Source organism: Ovis canadensis, chromosome 18 (genome assembly GCF_042477335.2).
Source record: "Ovis canadensis isolate MfBH-ARS-UI-01 breed Bighorn chromosome 18, ARS-UI_OviCan_v2, whole genome shotgun sequence".
Classification (NCBI taxonomy): domain Eukaryota; kingdom Metazoa; phylum Chordata; class Mammalia; order Artiodactyla; family Bovidae; genus Ovis; species Ovis canadensis.
In genome coordinates this window covers 36,172,235-36,196,102 of record NC_091262.1, presented here as the reverse complement: position 1 = coordinate 36,196,102, position 23,868 = coordinate 36,172,235, and the positions used below count along the sequence as shown (strand labels likewise).

The 23,868-nt window shown below is 40.8% G+C and overlaps 1 protein-coding gene across 2 annotated transcripts in view; it reads left to right on the top strand.

Annotated features, from left to right (window-relative positions):
• The window catches only part of BTBD1 (BTB domain containing 1), a 90,249-nt gene that overhangs the window by 42,692 nt on the left and 23,689 nt on the right, over nt 1-23,868 (top strand). For both annotated transcript variants that reach the window (XM_069558947.1, XM_069558948.1), the window contains 3 exons: nt 85-796; nt 11,630-11,786; nt 16,366-16,471. In XM_069558947.1, coding sequence (XP_069415048.1) covers nt 399-796; nt 11,630-11,786; nt 16,366-16,471 — 661 coding nt within the window. In that variant the 5' untranslated portion in view covers nt 85-398. Of the gene's footprint in view, nt 1-84; nt 797-11,629; nt 11,787-16,365; nt 16,472-23,868 lie in introns of those variants that run through there.

Here is a 23,868-nt window from a genome sequence, read left to right as displayed (position 1 = left end):
TTCCTGAGGAGGGGGCCACGTGAAATCACCTTCTGCCCTCTCACGACCTTTCCTGGCCATGCCCTCCGCCCCCTCTTCTTCCAGACGTGAAACTCCCAGAAGGAGAACCTAGGCACTCGCCCTGGATACAAGTGGGAGGCGCTGCAGTTGGTGAGGAGGGGCCTAAAGGAAGGAAGGGGCCAGCGTTTCAGGCCCGGTAGAACTCCCACCTCCGGCCCCGCGGCGGGGACGCGCCTCCGCGCGGGGACGCGCGCCGGACAGCTCGGGGAGGGGCCGGCGGAGGCGCGCGGCTTCCGGAAGCGCCTTTCCCGGAAGGTAGGGAGGCGGTGCCAGCCTCGGCGATGGCGGTTGGGCGGCAGCACCGCTCTCTCTAGCCCGCGGAGCCGCGCCGCTGGAGGATGGCCTCGCTCGGACCAGCAGTTACAGGCGAGCAGGTCCCGGGGGCTGAAGCGGAGCCGGGCGCCGCGGGGCCGCCGGCGCCGTCGACTTCCTCTCTAGGGCCCTTGCTCCCCCTGAAGCGGGAGCCGCTGTACAACTGGCAGGCGACCAAGGCGTCGCTGAAAGAGCGTTTCGCCTTCCTCTTCAACTCGGAGCTCCTGAGCGATGTGCGCTTCGTGCTGGGCAAGGGCCGCGGCGGCGGCGCTGCCGGGGGCCCGCAGCGCATCCCGGCCCACCGCTTCGTACTGGCGGCCGGCAGCGCCGTCTTCGACGCCATGTTCAACGGCGGCATGGCCACGACGTCGGCCGAGATCGAGCTGCCCGACGTGGAGCCCGCCGCCTTCCTGGCGCTGCTGAGGTGAGCGCGGCCGCCCAGCCGTGACTTTGGGCGAGGCCCTGCTTTACCCCCCCCGGCCTCAGTTTCCTCCCGCGTCGGTGATGCTCGGGGAGGTCGAAACCGACATTCGTCAGCCGGGACGGCTGCCTGCCTGTCGTTAGGGTAAACACTAGTGTCTGGGGCCCAGGACCCTGCGTTTTCCCGTTTCCAGTAGCGGGGATTTTAGGGAATTAGGGACGTGATGAGGACAGAGTTTGGGTCAGATCGTCCTGATGGCCTATTTGCGACGTTTTAGGTTTTTGTTGGGGGAGAGGGGTAGTTGCGGAGTCTTGGAAGACCGATGACCTTTTAATTTCATTATTTTGTAAATTGTTACTCCTTTTCCATTAATATTAGTTGTCATGACCCAGGAAAGTAAACACCTAAACAAGTAAGTTTGGTTCTAGCTAGCTTGCATTCCAGCAGACAAGATTATTGCTAAAAAAAACAATCTTCCTATCAGTGTTAGAATTGGCTTTTTGATTATGTGAGGATAGAAGATTGACTTCTGATTAATATTATTTAATGGAGGGAGCTAATAGTCTGGCATTATTACCTGGTTATTCACAAAAGTCCATTTAGGAAGGTGTAAGTATTGTGAAGAAAGCTGAGGGCCGAAGAATTGATGCTTTTGAACTGTGGTGTTGGAGAAGACTCTTGAGAGTCCCTTGGACTGCAAGGACATCCATCCAGTCCATTCTAAAGGAGATCAGTCCTGGGTATTCTTTGGAAGGAATGATGCTAAAGTGAAACTCCAGTACCTTGGCCACCTCATGCGAAGAGTTGACTCATTGGAAAAGACCCTGATGCTGGGAGGGATTGGGGGCAGGAGGAGAAGGGGACGACAGAGGATGAGATGGCTGGATGGCATCGCCGACTCGATGGACGTGTTTGAGTGAACTCCAGGAGTTGGTGATGGACAGGGAGGTCTGGCGTGTTGCAGTTCATGGGGTCGCAAAGACTCGGACACGACTGAGCAACTGAACTGAACTGAACTGAAGTATTATTTTATACAGTTTTGATGATGAGACTGAGGCCCAGAGAAGTCAAGTAACTTGATGGAGGTAATAGAGCCAGCCCATACCAGAGACCATGTGTGTTCCATTATGAGATGGTTTTAGCTGCCTGAATAGAATGTATTGTTAAAACAACAGGCTTGGATGGTACTGAGGCATAACAGGTAGGTCAGGGAACAGATAAGTTCTCCACAAAGGCTCACAGCTCAGTGAGATCAGTAGGAAATGGAATACAAAGTTAACACAGGTAGAAAGTAATACCAAAATCCCATTAAAAAATGAATAAAGGACAGGATAGATCATTTAGGGAAGAAAAAGTATAATTAGCAGCCAGTGTTTAACCTCATTAACAATTAAAGAAGTGCAAATTAAAAGTATAGTACTTTTCCTCTTCTTACAAACCCTCCAGGTTTTGTGTGTGTGTGTGTGTGTGTGTGTGTGTTTTGGTGAAGGTAACATCTGGCAAGACCTTTCCAACAAAGGTGGTAGGAAAACAGTTGGGCATTGTAGATTATTTTCCCCACAGGTAGGAAGTAGTCAAGTACTGAAAATGTTCCACACAAAAATATTTAAGGGGGACTATTTATAGTAGTGAGGAAGTAGTATAGCAGAGGGAATGGTTTTACCAGTGATAGGTCCATCTGATGGCACGTGGTGCAGCTGCTAAGCAGGGCACTGAAACCCACTCCAGTGTTCTTGCCTGGAGAATCCCATGGACAGAGGAGTTTGGTGGGCTGTGGTCCATAGGGTTGCAGAGAGTTGACTAAAGTGGCTTAGCAGGAGTGCAGCTGCTAAGTATGATAGTCATGAAGACTAAATAATAACATTATTATGAAAAAAAATGTGTATAATTAGCATTTGAAACATTGCTCACAGTAGTTAAAAACTCAGAAAAGAAACAGCAAATATATACTTAGAGAAAGGGAGAGAGGAAATATACCTAAATGCTAACCAAAGTTGTGTTGGAGTGGCAAGATGGTGTTGACTTGTTTTTCATTTGTTTCTCATCTGTTTTGTAATTTAGTTCAATTACATTTATAAAAGGAAAAACAACTCAAAAGCTAATATCTAGATCATTTTGGGATTTGGTTTGAAGTTGACTGGGAGCATTGGTTTTACTTCTTTAGATTTTCTAAATTGGAAGTACTTTTTAATGAATTGTTGGTTCACCTTCATTGTAATCACCTGTTACATTTTTAATTCTCTTCCTTCCTCCTCACAGTATTGTAATGTTTGCCAGTGGGACCTTGAGAGTGTATTTAATTCTTTCCCTGAATCTGATATTGGCTACGTTTGAGAGCCACTGATCTAAATATTGTTGGGTAACTTTTTCTCTTAAAAAATACAGAGATTGCTAGGATAAGAATGTAGAGAGAAAATGCTGGTTTCATGTTTTCACTGAAACTGTTAATCAGTCTGTTGTTTCCCACGAATAGAAAATAAGTGGATTCATCTGAGTCCTTGAAATTTTTCTAGTTTCAGTGTGGTCATGGTATTTATACTTCTTCAGGCTCTAGTCATTGTTTTATTCTGAAAGTGATCTCTGGACTGATTTTTAAACTTAGGTTATTGGCTGGTTGTGAAGCAAAGATGCTGTATTTACCTATTATTGTGTGACAAAAAGATGTGTCATGGTACTTACTGAGGTTGAAAAGCAGGTTAGCTTGGGCATACTTTTATGTTTACAACTTGAATTAAACATTACTTAAAGGCTTTTGAACTTGAGTTTGAAGCACTTTAAGAAACTGCTCATTTTGATCTGCCAGACCTTTAAGTGATGTTCTTAGTTGTTATTTGAGAAACACTGCCTTCCTTGTACTGTTTTAGATATCGGATATAGCAGTGAACAAGAGGAAGTCCCTACCCTCACAGAGTTAATCATCTAGTAGGGAGAAACAAAGACAAAATGTCAAGTACAAATAAGTGTTTTAAGGAAAGATGATCAACTTGTGGGAGAAGGACCATTCATCTCAAGAAAAACGTGTTTAAGGCCCAAAATTTCTCCTGTTAGACAAACTGCAAGAGTAAACCAGTGTGATCTGAACAGATAGAATAAGGGGGAAAGTGGTAGAAGATGAGGTCAACAAGATAGGCTGGCCAGGATTGTGCACAGCTGTAGAGCCCATGGAAAGACTTGGATTCCCCTGTCTATAGTGGGAATCCTTTGAAGGGTTTTGAACAGGGAGTTGATAGGAAAAGTGAGTGTTAGTCACCCAGTAGTGTCCCATTCTTTGTGGCCCCACCAGGACTGCATAGCCCGCCAAGTTTGTCTCTCCATGGAATCAGGGGTTGCTATGATCTGGTTTAAAAACTCCTGGCAGTTGTTTGGAGATTAGACTGTGGAAGGAGTAAAAGGAGCAGGCGACAACTGCTGTCTTCCTTTCTCCCATTAACCTGAGGCGCTACATACTGCCCCAGCGGTACCGTGAAACTTGTGCTCAACCCAAACCCCGTTTCCAACTGGACAATCACAAATGAGTGTCTGTTTAGTACACATGCAGATGGACTGTCAACAATAAAAATATCTTAACACTTACTGAGTGCTTGCCATGTTCTCCTTACTGATGTTCCTGAGCACCTGTGTGAACCCAAATTTCAGAACAGTCTTTGAGGCAGGCATACTTCATATGTCCTGTCTCAGGCAGCTTTTGTCATAACAATGCTATAAAGCACCCCAAAAATCAGGGGCTTAGAAAAGCAATCGTGTATTCTTCCTCTGAATATTCTTGTTATGTGGGTCAGTTGGGGATGACTCAGGTGGGCTTGGCTCCAGGCTGTAGTTTGGTTCCATTATGTTCCATTTGTTTCTCATCCTGTTTGGACCAATCTTAAAGGTTCTGCTCAATTCTCTCAATTTTTTTTTTGCATTGCTCCAAACAGATCACACTGCCTTTAGACTCAGCTCGTTTCATTCTTCACGCTGTTAACAAAGTTATCTCTCTGATATCTAGACATTATTACAGGACTCCCCTGAATCTCTTAATGACTTCTTTTTGCGTATGGGATGCATTTAAACATTTTAACCGATATGCAAGACCTTTATGATTTGATATCTCTTCCTCTTCCTCTAATGAGTACCCCAGTTCTGCTGATGGTCTTTTTCTTATTTTAATACTTGCCTTCTAGTGCCTCCTTGCTTTTATACGTCTTTGTCTGCCTAGAAGGTTTACAGACTTAATAACTTAATAATTACCCTTCAGATATACTTGAGGCTTTATCTCTTTATGAAACATCGCTGCCAGCAGATTTGCTGCCTCATGTAATGTCTTGTATCAAGTTTTTTATCTGTTGCTGTAGAACAAGCAACTCCAACACTTAGTGGCTTAAACATAGTCTTATTATCTCTCACAGCTGTGTGAGAGGTTCTTGTAGCATATTCTTCAGGTCTCCCATGCAGTCAGTCTGATAGCAGTTGGGGCAAGTGTCATCGGGGGGTTTGATTCAGATTATGGTTTGGCTGAGCCTCTCTCTCTCCAAAGCTCCTCCAGCTGATCTTTGCAAGGTTAGCCTGACTTCCTGGCAAGCAGCAGGCCATGGCTCCTGAAAGCACAAAAGTAGGAGCTTCTGCATCCTCAGAGTTTAGGCCCCAGGCTGGCATAGTGTTACTTCTGCCACGTTCTGTTGATTAAAGGGAATCAAACAGGACGAGCCCAGATTCATTATGGGACAGCTCTGTGTAAAGGTCTGGATCATAGAAAGCATGATTTATTAGGGCCATCTTTAGAGATAGTTATCAAATCATACATAATGTATAATGCTGTTATAATTATGACATTACTTTTTAATCATTCTATTACCAAACCATGAGCTTTTTATGGGCAGTGTTGTCTGTGTTTGTATTTCTAGGACCTGTCTATTATTATATAGCCCTCAGTAAATGTTTTTGAGTAAAATGAATGAATCAGTAGTGACACAGTTTCCTGTACATAATCTTATGATTTTTCTAATTTACAATGAAGTTTGTACCTTAGTCGTTTAATTTTTAAATTGGATTAAATGTAACCTGAGTTTTATATTTTGGAAAGCTGTTCATCTTCAGGAAAAAATCAGAAATAGTTTGATGACCTGTAATTATTTCTCTGTGCTCTGGTTCTTAGAGATAGTGTATTAGAAACATTAATTTTAAAATGCAAAGTACAGTGGTAATATTATGTTTAAGTTATAATTTGTAAATATTGGCTTACAGAGTTTTTTGAATTGCAGAAGTGTTAGTAATTAAATAAAATGTGGGGAAAACATGTATGTAAAATATGAATCAAGGTGATTCTTGGATTTTTAAGTAGCCTTTTTTCTTACTAGAAATGAAAATGGTTTCCCTATCAATAGCTAGAAACTTGTACTGAGCTGTGTAGTTGGCTAACGTGTATTTATTAAATCTTTGCCAGGTGCCCAAACTGAGCCTGGTGCTGTAGGAAAGATATGGGAAAAAATATAAAAAACACAGAGTTCCCTTTCTTACACTTTATAGTCTGGTATTTATTTATAACTTTCATTGCTCCAAAAACAATTTAAAATGTCTAACAAGAAACACAGAGGTAAGAAATAAAGCAGTCAAGATGAAGCTAATATAAAAATGCATGCTATGCATACTCTACAGACTTAATTTTGATCATTTTAGCAACTGTTACTAAAAGGGAAAGCTGGCCAGTCAGTTACAGTTCATAGTGTTTGTCAGATTAAAAACAGGCCAACTGCTTAAGAGATGCTCAGCTCGTATCTGATACTAAGATCAGTTAAAAAAAATTCCTGATGCCGTCCCATCATAAAGAAGGCATTACTGAGATGAATAGTGTCCTTAATCTACATCTTTAGGTATAAATATAGATGTTTCTTAAATATATTCAAGCCAAAGGTATATTACCAAGGTATAGTTTCAGTTCAGTTCAGTCGCTCAGTCACATCCGACTCTTTGTGACCCCATGGACTGCATCACGCCAGGCTTCCCTGTCCATCACAATTCCTGGAGTTTACCCAAATTCATGTCCAGTGAGTCGGTGATGCCATCCAACCATCTCATCCTGTCATCCCCTTCTTCTCCTGCCCTCAGTCTTTCCCAGCATCAGGGTCTTTTCAAATGAGTCAGTTCTTTGCATCAGGTGGCCAAAGTATTGGAGCTTCAGCATCAGTCCTTCCAGTGAATATTCAGGACTGATTTCCTTTAGGATGGACTGGTTGGATGTCCTTGCAGTTCAAGGGACTCTCAAGAGTTTTCTTCAACATCACAGTTCAAAAGCATCAATTCTTTGGCACTCAGCTTTCTTTATAGTCCCAACTCTCACATCCATACATGACTACTGGAAAAACCATAGCTTTGACTAGATGGACCTTTGTTGGCGAAGTAATGTCTCTGCTTTTTAATATGCTCTCTAGGTTGGTCATAGCTTTTCTTTTAAGGAGCAAGCATCTTTTAATTTCATGGCTACAGTCACCACTTGCCGTGATTTTGAAGCCCCCCAAAATAAAAGTCTCTCACTATTTCCCTGTCTATTTCCCATGAAGTGATGGGACCGGATGTTGAATTTTAAGCCAGCATTTCTACTCTGCTCTTTCACTTTCATCAGGCTCTTCAGTTCTTTGCTTTCTGCCATAAGGGTGGTGTCATCTGCTTATCTGAGGTTATTGATATTCCTCCCTGCAATCTTGATTCCAGCTTGTGCTTCATCCAGCCTGGCATTTTGCATGATGTACTCTGCATAGAAGTGAAATAAACAGAGTGACAGTATACAGCCTTGATGTACTCCTTTCCCGATTTGGAACCAGTCTGTTGTTCATGTCCAGTTCTAACCGTTGCTTCTTGACCTGCATACAGATTTCTCAGGAGGCAAGTAAGGTGGTCTGGTGTTCCCATCTCTTTCAGAATTTTCCATACTTTGTTGTGATCCACACAGTCAGAGGCCTTGGCAGAGTCAATAAAGCAGAAGTTGTTTTTCTGGAACTCTCTTGCTTTTTCAATGATCCAGTGGATGTTGGCAATTTGATCTCTGGTTCCTATGCCTTTTCTAAATCCAGCTTGAACATCTGGAAGTTCAGTTCACGGTTCACGTACTGCTGAAGCCTGGCTTGGAGAATTTTGAGCAGTACTTTGCTAGCGTATGAAATGAGTGCAATTGTGCGGTAGTTTGAGCATTCTTTGGCGTTGCCTTTCTTTGGAATTGGAATGAAAACTGACCTTTTCTAGTCCTGTGGCCACTGCTTAGTTTTCCAAATTTGGCATATTGAGTGCAGCACTTTAACAGCATCATCTTATAGGATTTGAAATAGCTCAACTGGAATTCCATCACCTTCACTAGCTTTGTTCATAGTGATGCTTTCTAAGGCCCACTTGACTTTGCATTCCAGGATGTCTGGCTCTAGGTGAGTGATCACACCATTGTGGTTATCTGGGTCATGAAAGGCAACTTGAATGGAGTTGTGGACCGTATGTTAGTGACTCAGTTGTGTCCAACTCTGTGCGACCCCGTGGACTGCAGCCCACCAGGCTCCTCTGTCTATGGGATTTTCCAGGCAAGAATACTGAAGTGCCTTGCCATTTCCTTCTCCAGGGAATCTTCCCGACCTCTGGATCAAACCCAGGTCTCCTGCATTGCAGGCAGGTTCTTTACCACTGAGCCACCAATGAAGCCCCGTGGGCCATATAGTATAGTCTAAAAACACAATTCTTTGGTTCCTGGAATGTTCTTCCTACCCTCTTTTCATGTTTTGGATCTCAAGTAGAAGTTCTTGTGGGAACCTTTTCCAGCTCTTTTTGTCAAGGACACCAATTATAGATTGTTACAGAACCATATGCTTGAATCTATTCAAACAGTGGTAATAAAGGCCCTGCATCTCAGCTCTATAGTTTATAACTAGTAATTTTTGCCTGAAAACAAACTAAGACGTATATGAAGACTTCTTCCTATCTCTTCCTTAAAAACTTAATCGGTTTCTCATTTAAGAAGGGAATTGAGCATGCTGTTAGCCTTCTGTCTGTTCCAGTTAAAATGACTATATAGAGAAATACAGAAGAAATAAACCCATTACAGTGAAGACAAAAAAGGGAGAGAGGTTGGAAGCCAGTGTAGAAAAGGGACAAGGCAGTTGGAAGTGTGTTGATAATGAAGTGAAGTGACTGGAGCCCAGAATCCAGAGAAGGAGGAGCTGTGATGGAGATGGGGGCTGTCCTTCCTGGCTGAGCCCCAGCATGGCTCTAGGTTGAGAGGTGGTGGTGAGCAAGGTGAAATGAGAAGGTCATCCCCTCAACCAGCTCTTGTATGCTGACCATTGCACACCACCACCACCCCCCGCCCCTGCCCGCCTCCGCAATAGCTGATAGACTCCTCTTTACATAAACTAGATAAACCACCTGGGGAGAACTAGGATGCTGGCTTATCTTAGGGAATTCAGGGTAATGGCATTGAAAGGGGGTGGAGGAGGTGTGGTATCTGACCTAAAGGCTGCTTTCCCACTCTCAGGTAAGGTGTCAGTCAACGAGCCTCCCACATACACAGCTCCCCACCCACCTCTCCATTTTGGAGAAGGTTTTAGCTGGAAAGCAGTCCTACTTACACAACAGCAAAGAAAACACACCAGCTACTGAAATGGTCACTGGAGATAATCATTAAACTTTTGACGTATAAGGAAAGTCAGAATATGAATGATAAAGACCAAGAACAGCGGTCTTCGAGGAAGTAGGTAGTTCAGGGAACAGAAAGGAACTTTTAAAACTTGGAGACTGAGAACATTTTTCGCATCCTTAAAAATGAGACATGGTACTGTGAAGTTAAAAAAAAATAATACTCAAGAAGCAAGAATTCTTAGAAATTTAACTGTATGATTGCTGGGGGAAAAATAGAAGGGCTGGAACACTTGAAATCTTGTGAAATACAGAGGAAAATAGCAGAGATAAAAAATGAAGTGGTATAAAAAATAAATAGCTAATGTTTACTATTTGTGTGTATTTTAACTGATACTAATCCTCACCAGAGCATTATGAAGAAGATACTGTTGTTCACATCTCTTAACAGAGAGGAGCACAATGATAACTTGTTTAAAGTCATGTAGCTAGCAAGTGATAGAACAGATTCAAACTCAAGGGATCTCTTCTTGAGTCCAGACAAATTAAGAGGGCTCCCACCTGACTGGTCTGAGAGTCTAACACTGAAAGCAGTCAGAAGCCCAGAAATGGTGTGTTATGGTAGACAGCTCTTGTGTTTCTTCAGCTTGTTTTCCCATCTTTAAAACGCAGGTAGCAGCACCTCCCTTCCTTGTGAGAGGATTAAATGAATTGGCGTCTGTCACATGATAGAGACTCAACAAATGCTAATTTTCCCTCCTCTTTTTATTCATCCCCCTACCCCTGACTATAAGAGACTTAAGGTTTTTCTTAATTCCGTGCACTCATCACTAAATGGCACGTATCGTTAAGTGAGTATTACGAGGGTGATACAGATGGTTGGCTTGAAAGGTTTTGGAAAAATGTTTGAAAACAGTGTAATCCTGAAAAACAGCAACCTTCACTTTTGTACCTGAGTTGTAAGGGAGTCGCTCAGTCATGTCTGACTTTTTGTGAGCCGATGGACTGTAGCCCACCACGCTTCTCTGTCCATGGGATTCTCCAGGCAAGAATACTGGAGTGGGTAGCCATTCCCTTCTCCAGGGGATCTTCCCGACCCAGGGATCAAACCCTGGTGTCCTGCATTGCAGGCAGATTCTTTACCATCTGAGCCACCAGGAAAGGATGGAGGTGAACAGCTTCCAGTGGAAGTAGTTGTAAGGATAATGATCTTATTAGAGGGATGCCAGCATTTGGTTAAAGTGGGAAGTTGGGGGATGTAACCAGCTAGAATTTGATCTTGGACGGTGATTCTGGCCACCAGAATATAGAAATTGAAAAGCAGAGGGAAGGGACGTGAACTAGAACCTCCTTTCTCACTCGCTCTACTGTATAGTGTTCTGAAAGATATTCGTGGGCTTTCCAGTGTTCTAAGTCTTAATTCGTATTGCTAAAATAAAATACTTGTTCTCAATGCCTCATTTCTCTAGCACCCCCAGCTGCTCTGAGTGTAACTGAGCATTGGGCAGTAAGCTCAAGGGTTTCTGAGGAACCGCAGAGGAACTAAAATGAATATGCAGTAGCTTCAGTATAATTCAGCAGGAACTGCCCAGGCCCTGTCTGAGATTCTTATCCTCTACGTGCACTTGTAGGAATCTGACTTATCTAGTAACAGGTAGAATCAGCTCCTGAGGCGATAGGTAAGGTGGTATTCGTTGGTAGTATTTCGAGAGAAAATTGGACCTATATACTCAAAAGTGCATAGCAATATGGGGCCATTTAAGATATCATTAAACTGTTTTATTCTTCTGAACCCCCGTACTCTAGTCTTTGGTCATAATGCTAATTCTGGGATAATAAGGAAAGGTTAAAAGATGCCCAGAATAAGAAGATACCATCATCAGGAAATAAATGGATGTTTTGACATTCAGAGATGTGAACTTAAGCTGTCTGTAAGTTTGCTTAAGTGAAAATTTTTTGATGAAGAAGAGAGAAAGCTGCTATGGAGTGCTAAAAGGCCTTTAAAAATTTGGCTTGAAGACTTAACTTTAGTCTCCTCTATAAATGGAGACTGCCTACCTCTCAGGATTGAGTCAGAATAAAATGAGGTGATGTATGTGCAAATAATCCTGGAAAGTCTGATGTGCTTTTCAAGTTATTTTTCACTTTGCTAATTATCTTTTCAAATATTCCTCAGAGACTTAATTCCAATGGATTGCTTGTCTAAAACCCTCCTGACCGTCTCTGCAATTTCCACTTGCTTCCCAGATTTCTGTATTCAGATGAAGTTCAAATCGGCCCAGAAACAGTTATGACAACTCTTTATACGGCTAAGAAGTATGCAGTCCCAGCCTTGGAAGCGCATTGTGTGGAATTTCTCACCAAACATCTCAGGGCAGATAATGCCTTTATGTTACTTACGCAGGTAAGTTGATATAGCTAAGGTATGTATCTTTTAACTTTAAAAATTGGATTTAACTGTATATGAATATTTAATATTTCCTGGAGAATTAGTCCAAGATCATTATTTTTAAAGCGTATGAAATCTTCTGATTTCATTGAGAGAAATATATCAGGTTCATGTGATTTTAGAATAGAAAAACAAATTAGAGTTAATGTATCTTTGTAGGTGAAGAAACTAAAGAAAGTGTTAGTCACTCAGTTGTGTCCGACTCTTTGAGACCCCACAGACTGTAGCCCATTGGGCTCCTCTGTCCGTGGAATTCTCCAGGCAAGGACTCCAGGCAAGGATACTGGAGTGCGTTGCCATTCCCTTCTGCAGGGGATCTTCCTGACCCCAAGGATCAAACCCAGGTTTCCTGCATTGCAGGCATCACAGGCAGGTTCTTTACCGTCTGAGCCAAACCTTATGTAAATAAGGTGTTTCATCTCTGTAAAGTTACATAGCTGTTTAGGATTGGAGTTGAGAGTTGTGTCCAGCGTTGTTTATGCTGTGATTGAGAGTATGAAGCTTTCTGGACCTTAGTGCTCTGTTTTTGTTGGGTCCGAAATTAACATTGATTATTTCAAGTCCAGAGCAGTTGTAAGATTTACTGTATTCTGTCAGCTTGGTGACCCACTTCTGAAGGGTTTAGAATTTATTTTTATTTTTGAACATCAAAAACATTTTGTATTGGGGTATAGCCAGTTAACAGTGTTGTGATACTTTCAGGTGAGCAGTGAAGGGGCTCAGCTGTAGATATACATGTATGCATCCTCCCTCAAACTCCCCTCCCATCCACACTGGCACATAACATTAAGCAGAGTTCCATGTGCTATATAATAGGTTTTTGTTGGTTATCCATTTATAGCAGTGTGTACATGACTTTTCCAGAGTCCTTAATTGTACCTTCCCCCAGGCAACCATGAGTTCATTTTCTAAATCTTTCTGTGAGTCTCTTTCTGTTTTGAAAGTAAGTTCATTTGTATCATTTCTTTTTTTTTTTTTTTGTATCATTTCTTTTTTGATTCTGCATGTAAGGGATGTCATATGATATTTTGGAGGAGTTAAAATTTAAGAATTTTCTTTCTTTGATACTTAACGAAAGTTTTCAACGTGTATACTATAAATACAGAAAAGTGCACATGTCGTAATATGTATAGCCTGAATGTTTACATACTGAACACATTTATGGAACAATTAACCAGTCCTCAACATACACTATTTAGCACTTGTTAAATGCCTATAATCTGAGCTTCATACTTGAGATATAAGTAAATCGATTTTTTTCTTCTTAGACAATGTAATGATACCCTTTTACGAATTGTTTAAAAAAATCCTAAGCTAGTCTGTAACTCAGTGCCAGGGAGTGAATTCTCACGTGTTGAAATTTTAATCCCCAGGACCCTCAAAATGTGACCTTACTTGGAGATAGGGTCTTTACAAAGGTGAGAGAGTAAAATGAGAGGGGGGGAAATGTCTAAGCTGATAATATGTAATCCTGCTGAATACTAGTAGTGGAAATAATCATGGATATTCCTTAGCTTAACCCTCTCATTTTCCAGATGAAAAAACTAAAACCTGACTAGTTAACTCCCTGCCCAAAGTCTCACAGCAGGCTGGGTGGAGTCAGACTTGTTTGCCATTGTGCGTGCGCTCTGTCACGTCACAAGTGATTGATGATAGGTCTTTTTGTAAATCTTTGGTCATTGAGTATTTATAGTTACAGAAGAAAGAACATGCTGATGTCACCTCTTCTTGGACGTAATCACAGAACTCCATGTCTGTGTGTATTGTACACCAGACACAGGCTAATCCATTTGTATATATTATCACATTTAGTCCTTCTTTAAGCTGTGATGTTATTTATTGTTATTATCATCCCCCTTTCAAAGATGAAATAGAAGCTTAAAGAGGTAAATATCTAACGTAATGTAAGATAGCAAGTGGTAAAAGGTCTCAAACCAATAGAGTATGGTGATATTGATAATAACTGCAAAATGTATTGAGTGACTCAGTATATGCCAGATCCCATTCTAAATACTTTGTATGCATTAATTCATTTAATCTTTACAATAACTTTAGGAGTTGTAGCTATCCTCAGTGAAGATTTTCTTATCCAATTTTTATATAGAAGCACAGAGAGGTGAAATAACTCAATAAAGATTATATAACTAACAAGTGATATTTGTTGTTCAGTTGCTAAGTCATGTCCAACTCTTTTACAACCCCATGGAGTGAAGCCCTCCAGGCTCCTCTGTCCATGGGATTTCCCAGGCAAAAATACTGGAGTGGGTTGCCATTTCCTTCTCCAGAGTATCTTCCTGACCGGGGAATCAAACCTGCATCTCCTGCATTGGCAGGTGGATTCTTTACCACTTGAACTTGTGATGAAAATCTAATAAAGAAGTTGATACTCATGATTCTTTGTTGTCTGAAGAATTTTATTGTGTGTGAAGAGGGTCACTTAACTACATTATTTTTTTAAATTCAGTCATAAAATTTAGAAACCAGTAGGACTTTCCTAGCTCTCCAGTGGTTAAGACTCTGAGCTTCCACTGCAGGGGGCTTGGGTCAGATAGATCTCTGGTTGGGAAACTAGGATCCCACGTGCTACACGATGTGGCCAAAAAAAGAAAAATTAGAAGCCAATAAATTAAACGTTGACAATGAAAATCCACTTTCTAGTTCAGTAAGCCAAAGTCAGCTGTGTACTTTTGCTCAACATGTATCTTACTTTCTTCTGCTTACCATTAAGTTTCTGGGATTCATTCCTGTTGTTCTAGATCTACACACAGCAAAATGGGCCTGAAAATCTGCATTTCTAACAGACTTTCAGATGATGCTGGTGCTTCTAAACCACATTTTGAGTAGCAAGGCTTAACATATGTCACTGAGGAAAAAAAGGAACTTTTCAGTGCTTTGTTGGTCTTAGAACTCAACATTACTCCAGATTTTTCTTTGGTGGGGTCATGTGAATTAGCCCATGAATTGTCATGTGAATGTCTTGTTCCTGCCAAGTGAATCATTTGAACTGAGAATGTTCATTTACTTGACAGGACCTATGCCAGCATCCCTCTAAAAGAACCAGTGTGCTGTCCCAGCGTGGATTACAGAGGGAAAACACTCTGGGGCAATACAGTCATTAAAAATAGTGCCGCACTCAAATTTAGAGAAAATTAATTTTACTCCTAAGTAGCAGCGGTAGATTCCTAGGCAAATATGATATCGTATTGAATGACTGAAAATATTCCTACTCTGAATAAAGTAACTTTTACCAAAAATTATTTTTCCTAAAAGTAAAAATTCATTTTTCTGCTTAAATACTAACTCAACTATAAACACTGAGTTGGCCAGCTAGAATATCTGCTAACATTAGAATTTTACTTACTTTTAAACTTGTTTTTTGAATTATAATGTACAGCCTGATAAAACGCATATTATAAGTTTGACTTCTGACTTTTTAAAGCTCAGCTTTGCTGAAATCATATAGCAGTTGACTCTCAACCAACATGGCTTTGAACTTAGTGGGTCCACTTATACATGTAATTTTTTCAGTAGTAAATAGATGATTTGTGGTTGATTAAATCCGCGGATATGGAAGGACCTCAGATGCAAAGGTCCAACTGTAAGTTCTGTGTGCATTTCAACTGCACAGAGGTCAGTGCCCCCAACCTGCAAGTTGTTCAGGGGTCAGCTGTATACTCTTTTGCTCAACATATACAGTACTTCCTTATGCTTACCATTAGGGATTCATTCCTCTTGCTGTGTGTAGTTGTAGATTGTTCGTTCTCATTGTATAATATTCTATCACGTGAATTTGCTAATTTGCTTTTCTGTTGTTAGGTTTTTGCTTAGGTTCCCAGAACTTTAATGCTCTAAAATTTTTGTGCTTTATTTTCTTCCCCCCAGTCAAACAGGAAATGGGAAAATCTGTTTGTACTGGTATGCTTGACAATTGATGTTATCATTTAGTGAAAAGATCCTAAGACTTGGATTTAAGGGCTGGCTTCTCCTGTGGCTCACCTGGTTAAGAATCCGCCTGCAATGCGGGCGACCTGGATTCGATCCCTGGGTTGGGAAGATCCCCTGGAGAAGGGAAGGCTACCCACTCCAGTATTCTGGCCTGGAGAATTCCATGGACTGTATAGTCCATGGGGTTGCAAAGAGTCAGGCACAGCTGAGCGATTTTTACTTTCACTTTGGAACATACCTGGCTAGAGTCAGTGCACCTCTCTGAGCCTCTTTTTTTCTCATCTGTATAATGGGAAGATGTCTGCCTTATCTACCCTAGAGTGCTTCATTAAGGATCAAAATATGTAATATATATTCATATAAAAATAACAATTGTTAATGGTAATTGAATTAATTGTTATCTTTTGGACATTTGTGCTTTTCTCTTTTATTTCTGATTGTGGATTGAAAAGTTAAGCATATTATAATTGTATTTTAAGTATGAGTTTTTATATAATTGTCAGTTATAACTGTTTACAGTATTACCTTTGAATATGGACAGCCTGAAGTTGGAATAACTGTGAAAATAACTATCTTTTTATATGTTCAGGCTCGTTTATTTGATGAACCTCAGCTTGCTAGTCTTTGTCTAGACACAATAGACAAAAACACAATGGATGCAATAAGTGCAGAAGGGTTTACTGATATTGACATAGGTAAGTTCACTGTGAATTAAAATGTTAACCTTTTGAGTACGGTAATGCGTTACTAGAGAGCCTTGTTGGCAGAGGAGCTGTTTTTAAATCAGTGGTTTTTCCAAGTGATTTTAAGTTTGCCTCTTTAAGAGTTTTGCTTTCTTTATTTTGCTGAAATAGTCCTAAAAGTCGTAACTACCTCATTGCCTTTTAAAAGAGATCAGATCAAACAAATGCTCACCATATGCATAGTATTATATCAGGGCCCTATAAGAAATACAAAGAAGGGTAAGATTTGATTCTTTTTTTCTTTAGGAAACTGTCATCTATTTGGAGAATCAGGGAAGAAATATGTGAAAATTAATATTAAGACATTACATAGAAAAGATGACATATGGCAGAATGTCTTTTCGCCTTTTCGGAACTAGATACATAGAAAATAATTACTACACAAATCCAAAATGTGGAGAGAGCTCCTCATAATGGGATGTTAGGAGAATCTTGGCACAGGAAGTTCTGACATGGGCCTTAGGGAATGGATAGTATTTGGGTAATGAAGAGGGGAGGGCATTAGAGGCAGGTAGAACCACATGAAGAAAGCGTGTGTAGAGGATGGGCAGTGCAGGGCAAGTGAAATCCAGGGTGTGGGGGCCATGCAGTCATAGGCTCAGGAGTTTGAATTTTGTCATGTAGGGTAGCAGAAAGAGCGGATCCAGCCTATAACTCTAAATATCATCATCATCTAATAAGCCCAAAATATCTTTTATCTTATTCTGGGCTCCAAATTTTGTGTAGCCAACTATTTACTTGACATCTTCGTTTGGAGATTTTATAGGCATTTCCAATAGCACAGCTGAAAGAAAGCCATTGGTTGTCCCATACTCCCCATTATCTTTTCTGTTCCTCTCCAGTTTTTTTTTTTTTTTTTTTGCTCTTCCTTAATGGCGCCACCATGCGTAACTAAAAACCTAGAAGTCATTTTTAACTACTCCCTTTCATACTCCACATTCAGTTTATCAGCATATGTTCTCTGCTCTCCAGTCAAAATGTATGCTGGAGAAATTCCTGGTGATCCAGTGGCTAGGAGTTGGTGTTTTCATTGCTGGGCCCATGTTCGGTCCCTGGTCGGAGAACTAAAATATGACAAGCTGTATGGTGCAGCTCACACCCCACCACACCACCCCCCTAAAAAATAGTATCCCTAGTTCTGACCATGTCTTACTTTGTCTGTTGCTCCCATCTGGTCTAAATCACTGTTCTCATTCACCTGGATAAGCTCTGTGCTCTCCTGTTGTCTCCCTGCTGCCACTCACTCTTTTTTTTTACTTTATTTTTATTTTTTATTGGAGTATGATTGCTTTACAATGTTGTATTGGTTTCTACCATATGACATTGTGAATCAGCTATCAGTGTGTGTGTGTGTGTGTGTGTGTGTGTGTGTGTGTGTTCGTTCCCTCTTGTGCCTCTCTCCCACCCCCCACTCCTCCATCCCACCCCTTTAGGTCATCACAGAGCACCTAGCTGTGCTCCCTGTGCGATACAGCATCTTCCCACTGGCTATCTGTTTTGCGTATGATAAGGTGTATGTTTCAATGCTACTTTTTGAATCCATCCCACCCTCTCCTTCCCCTATTGTGTCCACAATTCCAGTCTCTACATCTGTCTGATTCCCGCCCTGAAGATAGGTTCATCAATACCATTTTTCTACAGTCCATATATATGCATTAATGTGTGAATATTTATTTTTCTCTTTCTGACATTTCACTCTGTATAACAGGCTCTAGGTTCATCTACCTCAGATCAACTGACTCAAGTTTCTTCCTTTTTATAGCTGAGCAGTATTCCATTGTATATGTATACTGCAACTTCTTTATCCATTCATCTGTCACTGGACATCTAGGTTGCATCCGTGTCCTGGCTGTTATAAATAGTGCTGCAGTGAACATTGGGGTACAGGAGTATTTCTGAATTATGGTTTTCTTATGGTATATGTCCAGTAGTGGGATTGCTGGGTCATGTTGTTCAGTCGCTCAGTTGTGTCCAACTGTGACCCCATGAACTGCAGCACACTAGGCTTCCTGTCCTTCACTGTCTCCTGGAGTTTGCTCAAACTCATGTCCATTGAGTCAGTGATGCCATCCAACCATCTCATCCTCTGTCACCCACTTCTCCTCCTGCCCTGTCTCTCCCAGCATCAGGGTCTTTTCCAGTGAGTTGGCTCTTCACATCAAGTGGCCAAAGTATTGGAGCTTCAGCATCAGTTCTTCCAGGATTGAATATTCAGGGTTGATTTTCTTTAGGATTGACTGGTTTGATCTCCTTGCTAGTCAAGGAACTTTTTAGAGCCTTCTCCAGCTGGGTCATAGGGTAGTTTTATTCCTAGTTTTTAAAGGAATCTCCACACTGTTCTCCATAGTGGCTGTATCAATTTACATTCCCACTAACAAGGCAAGAGTGTTCCCTTTTCTCCACACCCTCTCCAGCATTTATTGTTTGTAGATTTTTTGATGATGGTCATTTTGACTGGTGTGAGATGATACCTCATTGTGGTTTTGATTTGCATTTGTCTAATAATGAGCAATTTTGAGCATCTTTTTGTGTGTTTGTTGGCCATCTGCATGTCTTTGGGGAAATGTCTGTTGAGGTCTTCTGCCCATTTTTTGATTGAGTTGTTTGTGTTTCTGATAATGAGCTGCAAGAGCTGCTTAAGTTTTGGGGATTAATCCTCTGTCTGTTGCTTCATTTGCAGTTATTTTCTCCCATCCTGAGGGTTGTCTTCTCATCTTTCCACTCATTCCTGCTTTCATCCTCTCCATTTTCTACATAGCAGCAAATTGTATCACCTCCTTGGCTTCCAGTGTCTTCCCATTGCCATTAGAGTAAGATTCAAATCGCTTACAAAGCTTACAAGATCCTACATGATTAGGCCTTTTATTAGGGTAGGCTACGCTTGGCCATGGTGTTGATAACAGATATACCCCAAAATGCAAGCTCAACATATTTGCACAGATAAACTCCAACACAAAGAAATTGATTTCACACTCAGACAGCAGTCCGAGGCAGTATCCCTGGCTGGTGATTAGCTTTCTGCTACTTCCTATGGCTGAGTTATTATCTGTACCTTGCTGACAGATGGGAAAACACCAACGTTTTATGAGCTTTGGCCTTGAAATGGCACCCTTGTTTTGGCTCTTACTTCACTGGACAGAATTCAGTCACCAGACCCCTCCTCACTTCAGGGAAGCGAGGAGATGCAGATGATCCACATCCCAGGAAGAAGAGAAAACAGAAGTTTTGTGAAGAGCTGGCAGTCACTACTTAACTCTCTCTCTCTCACCTGTCCCCTGCCATTCTGTTTCTCATTCGCTGTGTTCCATATACACTGGCCAGTTATTTTTATTTTTTGAGCCTTTGTATTTGCTGTTCCTTTTGATTGGAATCCTTTTCCCCACGCTAAATCTTTGTATTATTGTTGTTCAGTCACTCAGTTGTGTCTTACTCTGCAGCCCCATGGACTGCAGCATGCCGGGCTTCCCTGTCCTTCACTATTTCCCAAAGTTTGTTCAGACTCTTGTCCATTCAGTAAGTGATGCCATCCAACCATCTCATCCTCTGTTGCCCCCTTCTCCTCATGCCCTCAATTTTTCCCAGCATTAGGGTCTTTCCAATGAGTTGGCTCTTCACAGCAGATGACTGAGTATTGGAGCTTCTTTATATGGCTCGCTCTTTCTAATCATTCAGATCTTAGGTTAAAGGAGACCTGAGATGTGCCATCTCGCACCTACTTAAAGTAGATACCACATTCCCCTAAACAATCCCTGTTCCATTACTCAGATTTCTTTTTCTCTTAATATGTATCACTCTCTGACTATCTTGTCTGGGGCTTTGTTTATGTATATGTTGATTGTCGACCTTCCCCTTCTAGATTGTAAACTTCTTAAACTCTAAACTCCTTTGTCTTGTTTACCATTGTACCTCCAACACTGAAAGCAGTAGAACATAATACGTGTTCAGTTAATATTTGTTAGACTGATTGGCTGCGTCTAGAATGTTGCCGTTCCTTCCCATCTTGGCTGGTTCTTACTCAGTCTTCATGTCTTGGCTCAGATTATAACTCTGCAGAGACTCCTTTCTTAAAAGCTGCTACCCTCCCCCTTCCATGAAATGTAATATATTCCTGTTTACAGTAACATCTCTGTCTTGGTTTCCCTGTCTCTTGCATATTATCATGGGAGGGATTTATACTCTTCTACATTATCCTGACGGGGAGGCACTACATTAGGTTCCTCCCCAGCACCTGCACATTGTGTGCTCTTGAGTTTTTGTTGAGTTACTGGATGTTTGAGAGCCCTGAGCACTCCACCCATTGGCAAGGAAGCATGACTCAATCCCAGTTTCTTTCCTTTGAAGGGGCGTCAGGTGCTCCACTTCAGTCCACTCTCAGTGAAATGATGCTGCCAGCATCAGGGTGACTCACTCCAAGAAGCTGTTTTGTAAATAGCTTCTACATTAGTCATGCCATTGGGTCCTAAAAGTCTTGAAGTAGGCTCCTTGCACAGGATGAAAACCCCATAAATATTTGTTGATTGAATTTGACTTGCAGTGGTTTATATTAAACCCAGTATTGTATTATGTATATAAATATAATCTTATGTGCTTTCATGATCTTTATTAGGCTCTCAGCTGTCATTTCTTATTATAACACATCTGTCAATAGAAAACCTATGCGTTCTCACCTCATAGTCTAGTTTGTCTCAAGTGTACTTGTTAAGACTTGGGAATGAAAGAGCAGTCTAGGAGCTGAGAGGAAGCAAGCCCTGGCTTCAGGAGCTTTTTTTCAACAGCTGTTTTACATTCTGGGGGTGCTTTTTCTCCTTTGGCATTTGAATATGTGCTCTAGAGGGATATGCTTACCTTTTTACAAGTAGTGAGATACTGTTTCTCTCGCAGCATTCTGTCAAAGGAAAAAGATAATACCTCCTTTGGTTGAACAGAATCAGTTTACATTATGCCAGGGGCAGTATAATGTGTCTTTTTTTCCCCAAGTCTTTAAGTTTCTGTGTTTATCTTTACTGCAGTTACTAGCATACAAGGTAGAAACATGTATGTTGAAAGTTGTCTGTTTTTCTATTGAATGATTAAATATTATGGTAATGATGTTTTCCTAATTCTACAACTGTTGAGGTATATTGATTTAATTGATTTACATTCATTTTCTGGGTTTTCCTGGGGCCTTAGTTTATACACATCTGCTCAGCTGTTAGAGAAGAAAAACGCTTGAGTTTTTAAAAATCAAAGGGTTATGCTTAACCTTTTCATTTTTAACATACTGTTGAGCCCCTTCTCTGTTCTAGGGACTGTGACGTCTTTGCTGGAATGATACCTGTGTTTGTTGTTAAATCAATATTTGGTTCTGGTATGAATGTATAGGCCACTGCAGAATAAAATTTTGTTTTTAACAAATTTTTCTGAGGTGTGTGTTTCTGGGCAATTTAATTGTATTTTAATGTTTTCATTGATTTCTGCAATATAGTATCCTTGTTTTTATTTAAACTTAAAATACAATTGTTAGATATTTTATAATAGTGCCTACTATATTGAGGGTCTTTAGAAAATAAGGTTCTCTAAGAAATTTTTCTGTATATCTTGAACAATTTTTTTTTTTTAAAGAAATAAGACTTTCATTTTGGCCATTTGAGAAAGATACCTAAAAAAATGTTTTATTTTGCTTGTCCTTGTTAAACAATACATATTGACTATAATTTAGGATTCTTGTGGTTATTTGTACTCATTATGATCAGTATCAGTTACTGTAAACTGAAACCGCCAGGTCTCTGAAGTTTTTTTAACATCTCTTTCTCTTTGTGTAAAAGACTCCGCATTGTCCTTTTCACGTACTTCTGTCTACTTTTCAGAGTTTTCCTCTCTTCTTGTCCCTGTTAGATTGCAGCATGTCATCTCATGTTAATAAGTTAACCTCTAAAGCCCTTTTCTCTGAACTTACCGCTTCTGGTCTACTGTAGCTTAAAAATAACTCAGCGTATTTTAATTTTGCCCATGATAAGAGGAAAAGGATTCTGAGTGAGGGCCTGAGTTACGGTCATGACATTTATACTCAGATGTCAAATAGGGCTTCAAACTGAAGTCCAAAATTAAACTTCAGCCTCTCACCACTTCCTCTCCCCACCCCACTTCTGCATAGTTGCTCTCATCTCAGTTGGTGCCACTGTCAGCCCACCATTGCTTACCGTTAACCTGAGAGTTACCCTGGACTTAGGCTTCCTGTCACCCCTTTGTCCAATCTGTTAGGATGTCTCCTGTCTCCTGTCAGAATATACCCTGAATCCTATCATTTTTCACCACTTCTGCCTGGTCCAAGCCACCATCACCTCTCACCTGGAACCCCAAAAGAACCTCCCTACTGATAGTGTTTCCACTCTTGCCTCTGTTACCATCTCTTCTTATCACAGCTTCCAGGGTGGTCCTTGTAGAGCATAAAATGTCACAGCCCAGTACCCTCCAGAGGTTCCCTTTTTCATTCAAAAGCCAAATGATCTGCAGGATGCCTTATGAATGCATCGTGCTTCCCCCGTGTTACAGCTTCCTCACCTCCTACTTTCCCTTCTTGCTCAGTCACTCACTTCCCACCACACTGGCTTCCTGGTTCTTCCTCAGACACGCCAGGCACACCCTCATAAGAGACCCTTCACACTGGCTGGTCCTGGAGTGCTGCTCCTCTCGAGATGTCTATCTGGCTTACCAACCCTGACCCAAAGCCTCCTTCAGATCTTAGCTCAAATGAGGCCGATCCAAACTATCCTGTTTTAAGCTACATTTCTGATTATTCCACTTACCCTGCTATTTTTTCCTGCATTTATTATGTGACACATTATAAGTTACTTATGTTTATTTAATGTTTCCCCCATTAGAACGTAAGCTCCATGAAGGAAAGAATTTTTAAACCTTTTTGTTTAATGATGTATCCTTGGAGTCTAAAATAGTACCTGACACATTGTGAGTGATTAATCAGAAATATTTGCTGAATGATTTAATTAACTGTAATCTGTAGTTGCATTTGTTCAACTATGAATTCAAATCTATGAATTTGTTCATTACTGATTGGGAGCCTTTTTCTCTGACTTATTATTCTTATCCTGGATATTTGAGTTCGCTTATAAATGGCATGAAATATATAAGGAGATACTGTATGTAGGCTTTCATATATGACAATAAGTTCAGTATTAACCTTACTGTAATTTTTTAAAGAATTCTTTGCAGTTACTTTAATTCTTTAATATTTTTAAATATAGAATCTATAGCTTTTAAGTAACCTATTTTTTATTGAGAGTTGAAATTTTAATATAAGTATATTTGTCAGTATTTTGTTAAATAGCAAAATATTCCTAATTTGACTTATT